The 13051-nt window shown below is 52.9% G+C and overlaps 3 protein-coding genes across 3 annotated transcripts; 1 reads left to right on the top strand and 2 right to left on the bottom strand.

Annotated features, from left to right (window-relative positions):
• Nucleotides 1-515: 515 nt before the first annotated feature.
• DSM5745_00413 (MFS transporter) lies at nucleotides 516-2280 on the bottom strand (the record flags this gene model as incomplete). Its single annotated transcript, XM_026742429.1, has 3 exons — nucleotides 516-1543; nucleotides 1588-1698; nucleotides 1758-2280. The coding sequence occupies 3 exons, from the start codon at nucleotides 2278-2280 to the stop codon at nucleotides 516-518; spliced, it is 1662 nt and encodes a 553-aa protein (XP_026608274.1).
• A 5944-nt stretch (nucleotides 2281-8224) lies between these two features.
• On the top strand, nucleotides 8225-8629 carry DSM5745_00414 (uncharacterized protein; the record flags this gene model as incomplete). Its single annotated transcript, XM_026742430.1, has 1 exon — nucleotides 8225-8629. The coding sequence occupies one exon, from the start codon at nucleotides 8225-8227 to the stop codon at nucleotides 8627-8629; it is 405 nt and encodes a 134-aa protein (XP_026608275.1).
• A 2353-nt stretch (nucleotides 8630-10982) lies between these two features.
• Nucleotides 10983-12619, bottom strand: DSM5745_00415 (RNA polymerase II-binding domain-containing protein; the record flags this gene model as incomplete). The annotated part of the gene is made up of 2 exons (XM_026742431.1): nucleotides 10983-12392; nucleotides 12470-12619. The coding sequence occupies 2 exons, from the start codon at nucleotides 12617-12619 to the stop codon at nucleotides 10983-10985; spliced, it is 1560 nt and encodes a 519-aa protein (XP_026608276.1).
• Between the last annotated feature and the right edge of the window lie 432 nt (nucleotides 12620-13051).

The following is a 13051-nucleotide window of genomic DNA, read 5'->3' on the forward strand; positions in this document are numbered from 1 at the left end:
TTGCTGGTGACGAGCCCAGGTAAGACCTGCGCTAGCTAATATTTTGAAAGAGCAAGCAGCGTAATTCTACCGCCCCTCATTATCAGCGTCTAGTATATGATAATTATTCAATTGATATTTCTTGATCTAGATGGTCCCCTTCCTTGCGATGATGCCGCTGGCCTCCAGCAATGACGGCGGATCTGCTGAAGATTGTCTATGGCCTCCGGCATCCTCGAGCACCGCAATTGACCAACAATTTGGCTAAGTCAGTTCTCCCCATACTGTTGGTTGTAAATTTGCGCTCCCAAATAAAGACAGGTCCGTTTGTCGATTCCGCATACTCACACCCGGCAAGGTGAGTCGCTGCGACATCTTTCAAAGTGCGCCAATCTCCATTTACTCTCATCTGAATGACATGCCGTTCGCTCGTTATGTTCAAAACTAATGATATCGTACAGGTATATTAAATACAAAGTTCCTTCGTACACCTGACTTCTTGCAGACAGCATGACAAAGCTCGACCCGACTTAGACTCAACTTCGGCTTTTAGCCCCAGCCTCAAGGTCAAGATCAGTGACCGGTGTTTTAGGCTCAGATCCTTCCTCAGCAGCAGCAGCAACAGATTCGTTCTTTCTAGCAGCCCGCTCACCCATCTGCCTAACAAAAGCATCTGACTCGGCCGCAAACTGGCACCTCTTCCGAATCGCTGGACCATACTTTATGAAAAGAAGAGGGAGCGGGACGCAAGCAAGCGCCAAAAAAGCGGGGACACTTGATGCCCACCGGGTCCCGAGTTCATTGTACATCTGCGTCGTGAATAGAGGGAATGCAGCCCCAAACAGACTTCTCAGGACGGAATTCGCTGCGAGCACGGACGCCGCGTAGACGGTGTACGAGTCAACGAGGTAGTTCATGACGGAAAGGAAGACGAGCACGATTCCGAAGCCGAAGGGGACGATGGCGATGATAGGCACGATCCAGTGGATACTGGAGGGCGATGTTGTCCATGCAAACCAAAACAGACTGATGGGAATGGCGACGCTGCCAACAAAGCAGGGAGGTAACCGTGCTTCTGGAGGTGCGAAGCCACCGTGTCGCTGTTGTACGCGGATATAGCGCTTGTTGTCGAGGAGATTGTAGGCAATTGCCCCGAACATTCCAATCATCACGCCGAGGAAGGGCAGGCCTGCGAGTCCTAAGTTCCAGCCGCGATGGCGCTGGAATACGATAGGAAATGCGCCGAAGCAGAGGTATAGGGTGCCATAGAGGATGGCGATGTATATGGAGAGAAGCAGGACTATAGGCTCGCGGAAGAGTAGGATCCAGGGGCGGGAGAGCGCGGTCTTGAAAGCTTGCCCCAGGGTCTTATTGCCCTGTCCCTGGCCCTGTTCATAGACGCTTATATACACCTTGCCGGTGTGTTTCGACAGGCTCGCTGCTCGTTTCTGAAGGAGGACGGGACCGTACGTTTCGGGGACAAGAATCGAGCCGATGATCCAGACAGCCCCGGAAAATGCTGCTTGGAAGCCCATCACCCATCTCCAACCGGCATTCATTCCCACTGCCATGTTAGTTTTGCTCTGGTAAGGGAAGAGAGACCTTTACAGAAACCCCCAATAACAGGCCCTAACACCGGCCCCAAGAACGGGGCAGCTGCAAACATCGCCGAGGCCCGTCCACGCTCGCTAGCAGGGAACATATCCGCAATAACGCCGCCTGGTCAGTTATGGTTAGTACAAGTCCCGACAGATGGTAGATTGTAGGGCGTCGCTGACCAGCATTAGAAAGCGGCGAGCTCCCAATCGTGCCCGCAAAGAACCTCAAAATAAGGAGAGTCCAGACGTTCTGAGACCCAGCAACACCCGCATTAAATGCCGTAACCCCAGCATAACTCAAAAAGAACAAGATCTGGCGCCCGTACATCTCGCTCAGCGGCGCCCATAGCAATGGACCAATGGCAAAGCCAAGAACGAACAGCGACAGACCGAGCGTGCCGACCTCTGAGCTGACGTCGAACTCGTCCAGGATACTAGGAATGCCACCGCTGTAGGCTGAGCTCATCAAGGTCACAGCTAATGTTGCGAGCGCGACCAGCATGGTGTAGGACCACTTTCGCCATCTTGGCCATTGCATCGGGTCGCGAGGGTCGCCCTCGTCATTTTCGATCCAGTTTACGACATATGGCTCTTGTTCTGTGCCGGAGCCGGGGTAGCTGTGGGTGAGTATGCGGTCCGTCAGGACGCCTTGGTGGAGTATGAGGCGCCAATGGGGAATTCGTTCTCGTTCCTCTACTGCCATTGAATTTGGAAGTTGAGGAACAGTCCTCAGTCTGTTCGAGATACTGCGGCCAGCAGTTTTTATCTAGCACCCACCCCTCCTATTTATGGAGGGTGTCACAAGGAAAAGTATGGCCATCTATAGGTTACAGAGGAACGCGACGGGCGCCGAAACCTGGGGTTATGTACTCATGATAGGACGGAGTTAGGAGTGCATAACATACCTCCGAACGAAGAAAGCTTGCGTTGTGCATGCTGGCTCCCATGCCACCGGGGCTTGGTGGTTTCCGTTCCGACATAACCGAGACAACGCATGCCGGTCACCAGACAGGGCAGTGTTGAGCAAGAAGCAGCTGTGGTCTGACGCGATAATAGGCTCAAAGCGACTGTCGTTAGCTCAACGATAATTTCGGCGTAATTCGTTCGGCTCTTGTTACACAATGGCACAAGGAAAAAGCAACCTCTTTGAGCCGCAGTCGCTGGGGATGGAAACAGATCTGAAGAAGTAGATCGCATCTGGATAGCAATCGGCATGGTTGGTAACCCAAGCCCTTTGTTCTTTGACCGGGTTGTTGCTTAGGGTTAATCATATGACTTCCTGGTGGTAAGTTGCTCTTACGACTATTGGCGATTATCACCCACCAGAACTTCAATATGCCCAGCAGCTTACTGTCTTTACCTGATCCTTGCAGAAACGAACGAAATGCTTTCTAATGATGCCTGGAGAAGGTCCATACCGTGGCGGGAAGAAGAGTAGATAATCACATAGGTAGGAATAGGGTATATAAACGCCTTTAAGAATGTATTCCTTATAATCGAACAGAGTACTCCTACACTAACCGAAGTATATATATTTTGTTGATATCAATGCCTCGTATAGTTTAGCCACCTAGCATAGTCATAACGGCTAATTGGCAATCATGCCGTTCACTATGTCCACCAGTATTTGTCTTTGTATACTACTCAGCCCTACCTGCTTGAGATTAATATCCATCCACGAATGACATGACCCCTACTACCACGACACTGGCCTTTTCTGTTTAGATATGGAGAAAGTCCATAAGGTAGAACTGCTTCACCCCGAACCACTGCTATACCATACGTATAATATAGCAGAACAGCATCACATCAGGAACTACTCCATCCCAAGCTATTCCTAGGGTTACTACGCAGTGCAAAATAAAGTAATCCCAAAAAGTATCCAGAGGGTAAATCCCTGGACAAGTTCCTAAAATAGTGCGGACGGTTCAACTCCAGAAAAGAACCAAGAAAGCAAGACTACAGTGCTGGGTGATAGCTAGCCGCACTTCCCAGGTCAAGCGAACAACAAGCACTCTTGTCATCCGCAGCCAATCCCAATCCGTCATCGTACGTGGCTGACTGTCTCAACCGAGCCCAGAAGCCAGTGCCAGCTTTTAAGAGGGTGACGTTCATCCCCTGATTGATATCAGAGCCACCCACCTCAGTCGTCAACACATCGACTCTGGGGAAAGCAGGCCCTTTCCGAGCGGGTCATGCCCTAACCTACCTACTGGCTTGATGGCGAGCGGACCGCAACCGCGTGAAGTTGATAGGCCAACGTGTCAGTAAAGAGGAGAACCGGTACGTCAGACCAGAGGATCCTGAAAGCAGGGAACAACGGCGCTGCATGGACTGATCGCCGGCCCAGGTCCATATGCAATCATGGCCCCAGCTCGGCTGTGGTCTCCGACGCTGTCTTAGTTCATCTCGAAAACTGGGAAGGCAGTGGTGGTTCCCTTGAGAAAGAATGATTCCAGCCTTCTGCTTCTTACGGCGATCACGAGGAGGGCATGCAGGGCGGAGACGCCTATATTCGTCATACCCTATGATCATACCCTACCTGTAGGGCAGCTGGCTGTTCGGGTAGCCTCTCTCATCTCATGTCGTGTCATATCCCATTGGACATTGCCCTGGGGTTGGCGCTACTCTTGATACGACGTTGAGGCATACTCGAACCTAGCCAGCTCCTAGCTTACCAACTGACGCCAGAGCTTGCCATGTCCGCTTATCTGATCTCACCGTCAGGTCGCTAGGGAAGCCAATGACATCTTGTCCTACCAGGAAGCCTGCAAATTGATACAACCCTAACATTGACGGACGTAGTCTGATGCTAGTGGCAGATTGGTAAGTAATGGTAATCCTGGGGTCGTCGCCACCAGGAACTACGTAGGTGCATGGCCGGTTACATCACTTTGTTCGCCGCTGACATTCTCGCTTCGTTGGAGAACAACGGGGTTGATGAAGATCTCAGGACCAAAGTTATTATTTAGATCAAATATTTGTCTGATAGAAGTTCTTGGGCGAGTGAAGGCACTGGGTGGGAGGTGGCACTGCTGACAGTATCTACGGTACTCTATGCAGCAGATAAGTGTAGGGTTGATTGCTAGAGTAGTAGAGTAGAGGCCTCTAAACCAGGAGAACTTCCGTGAACTGGATACATTTTACAATCAACTAGATGACCCGATGGAGTTCCGAGTTCGGTTGGGGTGCTACTATCTATTTTATTAGGGCAACGTAGCACATCGCCTGAATCAGCAGGCGCTCATTCGCTCTGCCCACCAAATTATTCAGAAAAACGCTTACCCCGAAAGATATACTATGGTAATTGGTATTGGAGGCGAGAAGTGCTTATACGAAGATATCTCCACTACATCACAGGTTGTATGAAAGAGCACTGGTGCCCGGACGCATGGATCCTCAAACTGCCGGTGGTCATCCTCGCAGGCCTGGATTCCCCGTTCCTCCACCCCCAGATAAAGCAAAAGATCTATACTTGAGAAAGAGAATTGACATACCAAGGAACCGAGTAGCGGCCCTGATCATATCCCCATTATCGAGAGGTCGACGCCAAACCGCCAACTTCAGAAATGGTATGGCATAGCATGGCATCGGATGCCCGGTCCTACACCAACCACACGCCCGTCCTACAGATATTAGCCATTTTGAGGTGGCCCTGATCGAGCTGCCGCGGATGGTATACTCGTTGCACTTCTTCATACGGAAGGATAGGAATTGGGCTCGGTATGGATAGTTGAGAAAGGACTGGAGTAGCCAAGCGGTTGCGAAGAGTGTTGCTTGTATCGCGGATGCAGAATCGCTTCGCTTTGATTCGATTCTGAAAACGTTCTTTGGGAATGACTAGGCAGCGAGCCTAAAGCGATTGATTGGGTGATACCTTAGCTTATGACCTACAGAGGTGAGGACAACATAGTCAGCAGAGTATCATTGAATGCGAGAAGATAAGCAGGGACGAAATGTAGGCTTCGGGGTTGCCGTGATGCCATGCTATGGACCCCAGTCTGGTATAGACGTTCAAGACAGCGTAACAGAGGCCGGGCAGACAAGATGCTCAACTCTGAGAAGTCCCGTATTGACTCCCTCGTTTCTCCTGGTCGCCATTAACGCGGCCGTGCCGTCAACAAACAAATGACTGTGTATGACGCAAACGGGGTAAGAAACCGGCGGAGCAAGCCAACGAACCCGGTCTTCGCCTGCCCTAGCCTGCTCTCAGGTATGACAAGGCAGAGTATAGAAGGACAACAAACAGGACTAAAAGATAGTTCAGCTGTCAAAACAAGGTAGGGAGCCCCGAGCGACTACGGAGTAGGGCCACCTGCCAACTGGACTTAGCAGCGGAGCGTTGAAAATCAGGCGGAGAAAGGTTGTTTCCTTGTTTAGCGGAATCGATATCAGGTTCGAGATTGGAGAAGAGGACTGAGAGAATCCTTAGCAATTGTGTTGGGGTTGAGCATCGTTAACATTCAAGAGTAACTCTGCATTGACCTTATACCAGTGCTTGCTCAACCCGTGAGACCGGTACGGATACCAGTCTTTACCCGAGACTAAGGTAGCGTGGCGGAGACGCTCAGCTCCATTTTGGCCGTGCTCCACAGTCGTCATATCAATCAGTCAGAGCGGGAGGTTGGTCAGTGACCAAAACACCTGACGTTCGTCGAAGCGTTCGAGATTGCGGACAAGTGTCTAGACTACGAACCGTAGAAGGCGTAGTAAGGTACCTGGTAAAGAAGCTGTGACGCAGCTGGATTGCGGGATCAGCACAAGTGACATCAAGCTACTGCGTTGTGCTAACGGTGGACAGGGGCCGGGGATGGGGCTGGGCCTTATGACGAAGGCCTGGGGATGGCGATCACATCCTCCAGACTGAGCCGAAGTATAGAGCTTGACGCGGTACAGGGATTATCTCGTATAGACTATGAATTGTCCCATTAAGTGTTGTTGGAGTATAGCGACCTCGGGATGAGATTAGCTGCTGGAATGCTTTGCGATGGCAAAGGCAAGGCTGCGATGAGCATTGGGGAGCAGCTGAAGCTGACCATGACGAAGGCGAAAATCTGTCCAGCTAGATAAATGAATTGATCTGGGTTCAGGTATGAATCGCATTAACCAATCCAGTGGATGGTCAACCCCCGAGATCCTCTGAGTTGATACACTGAATCAGTCCGGTGCAATTCGGTCATGCATGACGCTGTAGCTGGCGAGAGACAATGGATATGTAGAGCTGAGGACAAGTGGGCGAATCTCGAACGGACGCAAGCTCAGAGTATCCACCTGCATACTTACAGACAGAGTAAGGTCAGGACTATCACTGCAGCAAGCCCTAGCAACGGGTAGACCCTTGACGTCTTTGTCCTCCGTATAACGGATCGGCTCTGCAGAGACTGTAGGGCTCACTCTGTACTCTGTCGGTTTCTCCCCGCCAGGGTCCAGCCATGACTTCATACTCTGTAGAGTAAGAGCCGATGACATACGCCCCCATCGTTCGTGTACTGTTCGTCGCCACTGTTCTCACCCCCAGCTCTGTGCTCTGATGGTCTCGATCTCCATTGATCTCAGCTCAACCCATCTCCATATTCTCCTTCACACCTCGGTCTGTTCAACTCCGAAGGACTTCCCCCGTTGTACTCCGTAGTATACATGCCGCCTGACGTCATTGCCTGAAACGGTAGTCGCCTCAGGCACGGACCCATCCCAAATCAATAGTGCGGATTCGACTCGTGCAGAGAGAGATCTCGGCTCTGACTTTTGAGTCTGACACTTGTCACAGCTCAATAGTGGCTCGGGGCTGACCACCGACGTCGTCTTCAGTACAGAGTGGCGAGTGGTAGAGCGACTGGAGACTCCCCCAGGTTCCATAGCAAGTTCTCCTCGGAACCCATTTCCTTCCCATAGAGTTCAGGGTGGATCTCGCATGATGGGCGCCGGAGTACGGCAGCGCAAGTGGCACATCCCAGGCACAGCTCCCGTGGTCTGCGACCGTTAGACTGCGGTCGTATGGCGGCGGAGATAGCTTCCAGTCGTGAGAACATACTCTGGAGTCATGACAACGCATGAGATTTGGAATGGGGAAGCGATGCAGTGCAGGATGCATTGTCGAATCGGATGCAGTCGTTCCTTGGGCTTATCGAGTAGCTCGGTGAAGTCATCCAGACTCCGCCGATGAAGCCATTGTGGGGGAGAGAATCTTAGGCTCAGGGACGGTGATGTCATGGGCCCGCCGCAGCCAATCAGCACGAGCGATCGCCATGTGGGTGCGCTGCGACTGATTTCATGAGGTTGGATCATCTTTGATTCCATCGCGTCTCTGCTTCATATAAGAGCGTCCGTCAATGCTCGAGGACTTTGTTTCATCTGCAACCTCGGACCTGCAATCTCACTGCTATCTGATTCTCGCTTCATCTACGCGAACCCGCCCACTGGTGTTTACTACTTCTCGTCTCAGGTAAGAAGAGAACATTGGTTCTGCCGTAGTCCCTGCCCCGGATTCACTACTGCCAGTGCACTCCCTTAACCCCCGGGGACAGGTCGGCCATGCGATTTCTAGGTTCCCACTGTCTCGAGTCAATCCGCCACACGACGATACCTGACGACGAGCCAAAGCTGATATCAACACCGATCACTGACATGCCACAGAGCCCCGTCTCAAGATGCCCTCCGCAAGCGCAGACACAGCCTCCATCTCTCCCAACGAGCAGCCTGGCCGTCCTCCCGGTACCTCCACCATGAATGCCAACTCCAGCGTCATCCACCCCGGGCAGCCAGACAACGCCAACTTCCACTCTCGCCGCTCCTCCCAGTCCACCGTCGAAGACTACTCGCGCGTCATGCTCGAGTACACCCAGCGCCGCATGGCCGGGTTCGCGGAAGTCCCTGGCGCCGACAACGACCGGGGCTCCTCCACCAGCCACAGCAGCAGAAGTAGTAACACCAGCGGCCAGAGCGGCACTTCGACGAGTGGCATCCTAGCGGGACAGGCTGCCGGCCCTCCGCCTGCGAACCCCAAGATCCGCCACGCAGAGTACGACGACGATGCCGCTGTGGACGGAGTATAGGCGGCACTGTACTGGATACATTATGCTGCCCACGATTTCAGCGGTCTTGATTGATTTGATTTGCGTTCGTGGAGTACAAAGGTCACGACACGACATTGACCGGCAGGCAGGCGTGATTGCAGTGCGACTCGACCTCGGCCTGATCAAAATTCTTTCCCCTTGAGCGTTCCATAGCGATAGCGAAGCGACTGCGACAGTCAACTACAATGGCAATTGACAATTCACCTGATCCATTAGCACTAGCAACCCGACCAGAGCGACGCTTTCACGCCTGCCTCCCGTGGCCTTTCGTACTTCCAGCCCCACGATTATCCTTTCTTTCTCTTTACCCCCGTTTACATGCGGTAGCAGCGACAACGACATCCCTTCCTTTGCATGTCCTGCCTTACCTGCTTAACTGCTCTGGTTGATAGTCGATAGACGAGCCAACAGAAGATTTATACCTTAACACCCACCTACTCACCTGATGACTACTGTTCCAAGTGCGATACCCTGTTCGATAGTTTGTTTTCTTCTGCCATGGTTTGTCACGATGTGATGATCTGTTATGTTATGCTCGCTTGCTGGCCAATGCAATGGATCTGGTTCTGGTACTGCTCAGATGAAGTAAATCTCTAATCTCTGACTTATACTTGGACTCTGTTAGACTGTCTAGTTTCGTTCATTCTGTTGTATTGGTCGAGCAAGCATGGCAAGCATATCATAGCAGCGTATCTACACCTACCTAGCTAGTAAATCCTCGGTAACTGTACAATTCTGTACTGCTATGCTCTGCCGGCCGGGCTTGAGCAGTCCAGCTCGTTCTATGGGACTGGAATGAATAGTTTCCAAGGTTCCTGAGACCATAACGCGAGTTAGGTCAACTTAGTTCTGCAAATGCAAATTTGCTTTTCACATGAAGTGGAAGCAGGTTATGCAAGTTTTGCCCGGATGAATTGTCTATCTGGAGATGTCACGGATCTCTGAGGTCATGGCAATTCCCCAATGCCTTGATGGCTTCGTTTGTGTTGGCACCAGGTAGGTTCTTGTCGTAGTACATCTAGGGTCCTCGATGAACCTGCCAGCCTTGGAATATATCATCCCTGCCATTCTGATGGGCGCCATCCATCGGGCTCTGGCAAATACCCTGGGTTCGGCATTTTATTTCGTTGGTTCTCTTCTGGGCCTTTCGCGTTCTCCTCTGCTCTTTTCTCTCTTGCTCTCTTGTCTTGCCCTCTTTCCCTCTTGTCCTCTTCCAAACTTCCACTCGCTCAAAAGCTATACCAGCCGATCCAACCCAATCCACTCCTTTAACAAACCACACTCATTGCTCTGAGGATGCATTTCCCCTCCCTCTCTCCTTAACCTCAAGCACAACCGGCATCCCCTTCAGCACACCCATCAGCGAACCAACCCCAACCCCCAACACATCCTCCCTGAACCCCCCACCTCCAAACCAAACCAAGCAACAACCTCACAATCCCCCATCCACGCCATCGCAACGCAGCTAGCTAGCACCCGACGCCCCGGCATCCCTCGATCCAACGTGCCCACTAAGCCACTTTTCAAAACAATGCTGCACGCGCTAGCGGGCTCGCAGAGAATTCATGGACGAGAAGGCTTTGGGCGGCCTGCTGCCTTGGGTGCAGGGGGTGAAGGCCAGCAGTGCTGTGGGTTCCAGTGTGCGTCTTCCTTTGGAAGGTGCGTTTGTGATCCATATCCATATTTGGAGGATGGAGTAAATGGGATGGGGACTAATTGGGTTTGATCCGGGGAACAGGTGAAGTGATGGTCTCGCTGAGCCTAGCATCCACTGTCTGGATAGTGTGATATGTTGTTCTGATGATGCGGGCGGTGGTAGGTACGTCTATCCTACGGCCTGAGGGAGTGAAAGTGGCTGATCAGGGTTGTGTAACAGGCCGGCCGGCGCCGACTCCCACTTCAAGAGCGGGTGTATCCCTTTCGACACGGCGATCGAGGAGAAGAAGGAAGCGATTGAGAAGAGTGAGGCCGCGGCGACCTAGCTCGCTGCTCCTACCTGAGTTCTGCTGTGAGTGCGACGCCCACGGCGGTGGCAGCGGCAGCGGCATCTTCTAAGCTCAACTAGGATCTGGAGCTTTGGTCAGGTGTTCAAAGGGAGTTTTGGTGTTGGAGTTGGCCTGGTGGTGGCGGACGGGTCTAGGTACTTGGCTCCAGTCGGCCTAGGTGGTACCAGTGAGCTAAATTATTGTTGATTTCGACTTCGTATATCTTGCTTGGGATAACTGTTTCGTTTTTCGACGGCCTTGCCGTCGGCGGCCGTTTTTACTATCTCATTAGATAGCTATTGAATAGAATCTTCTTTGACTATCGTACATAAACTGTGAATATGTGGTTACCGCCATCCGCGTCCAGACGGCGGTGGCGGCGGCGGATGCTGATTCCAGCCTCTTCCACCAGGCGGATAACCATATGAGCCCGGCGGGGGCGGAGGCAGAGGTGCACCGGGTTGCATCTGATGCATATGCTGGAATGGAGGCGGAAAGTTGGGCATTTGCGGCGGAGGCGGCGGAGGCCATGCGCCCTGGTAATTTGGAGGCGGCGGAGGGGGGAATGCGTTTGGCGCGGGAGGGTAATGCATCTGGTGAGGTTGATGTTGTGGAGGGTATGGTGGCGGTGGCGGTGGCTGGTTGTAGGGGTTATGTTGCGGGGGCGGGTGCTGCGGGTGGCTTTGGGTTTGTGCGGGGGCAGGAGCTGGCGGCGCCGGTGAGTACGACCGGCTTCGCGAGCGAGAACGCGAGTCGTAACGACCTCGTCGCGGCGACCGTGACCGTGACCGGCTCCGGGAGCTGCGGTATCTGCTGTCGTCGCTTGCGCTGCTGTAGCGTCTGCGCTTTGGAGGGCTGCGGCTGCGGCTGCGGCTGCGGCTTGCGCTTCTGTCGCGTGCGTTTCTCTTCTTCATCTGCTGACAGAAAGACCGAGACCAGCCGTAGTATGTCTCGCCTTCTAGGATATCACCTGTAATCTCATCGCGAATCACCCTCTGGCCCAGTTCGTCAATGTCCACAATCTCCCCGTCTTTCTGATCCGAACTGCCTGGACTGTAGATCCGATCGACGTCTGCGAGGAACACCTTCAGCGCCGACACCAGTTTCCCGTCTGCCGGGCCCGCCACAAAATGCAGTGGTTTGATCATGTCCGGCTGGAGTGGAACTGTCGAGTTGGGGATGATATGCGGGATGAGATTCCCCGCCGGGAGATCATAGTACGGGGTTGACGGGTCTCCATGGGTAGACGGCATGACATACGGCCCGTCTCGCGCCTTGCGATCTGGCTCTATGCTCTCCGCACCGGGCGTATTGGACGACGTCGTAACCGGCCCCGAAACGGCCGAATTGGCAACCACCTCGCGAAGCTTCCCCACATAGTCGGCGCCAAAATACCCATGTTCCTGCCAAATATCCAACAACTCGCTCAACCTCCGATGATGCTTAGGATTCTTCTCACGATCGTAGCACGCAGCGTAACTCAGCAACTCGACCATATGCGGCTGCAGCGACCCACAAAGCGCCGAGAACGCCGCAGTCGACGACGCGTGATATTTCGTGTGGTGGAAGAGATCGTTCAGGAGGTACAGGATGTGCAATCGTTTCCGTTTCGCTGACGGGCGAACCGCTTGCTTCTCTTTCTCCTTCCCATCCGACCCGGTATCCAGCGAGCCCGACAATACAACCAAATACTTTGCCAACAGGGCAACCCGGTTCGACGACGCGACCACGTACTCGAGAAGCCACGCCTTGCATCTCTGTTCGGTTCGAGCAAAGGAGTTTAGTACTTGTTTCGCTTTCCGGCCGTCGAGGAACGCGCAGGAGCAGATCAAACCTGGATGTTTGCGGGCGAGCAGTGCGACAGTGCTCGGTCGAGTGTAGAATGGAGGGCTGTGATTTCGTCGCGAGGGACGGATGTTGGGTCTGGCCTGAGCAGGCCGGCGGCTAGCGAGGCCTTGGCTATGGCGACTTGGTGGGAGGCCATGCTGGGGCGATTGCGGTGGTGTTGTTTGTACTTGGAGAGAGCTCCAGAGTTCAAGGCACAAGCTGCAGTGGTGGTACGGTTGATCGACGTCACGTGAAGCTCTCTGGGTCATACAGCATGCCGCTAATGCTGACTCAGATGCTGGGCATAACCCGGCGGCACAACTTTAGGGGTCATGCACTGGACATTCATCCTTGCGCAATGATTGACAAAAGGACTTACAATAATCCTCAATTCTACCAATATAAGCTATATCCAAGTGCAATCACTAATCTATTTAGTCTCAATCTTGCAGAGCACTGATGAACTGATGAGCCCAGTCATCAGTGAGGAGAACCAGTTTTGCTTGGACATTGGAAATAAACGGCTTGAAGATGATCACGGACAAGACATATCATTATTCGTCATGCACATATCATTCCTCATCACCAG

Source organism: Aspergillus mulundensis (assembly GCF_003369625.1).
Source record: "Aspergillus mulundensis strain DSM 5745 chromosome Unknown scaffold_0, whole genome shotgun sequence".
Classification (NCBI taxonomy): domain Eukaryota; kingdom Fungi; phylum Ascomycota; class Eurotiomycetes; order Eurotiales; family Aspergillaceae; genus Aspergillus; species Aspergillus mulundensis.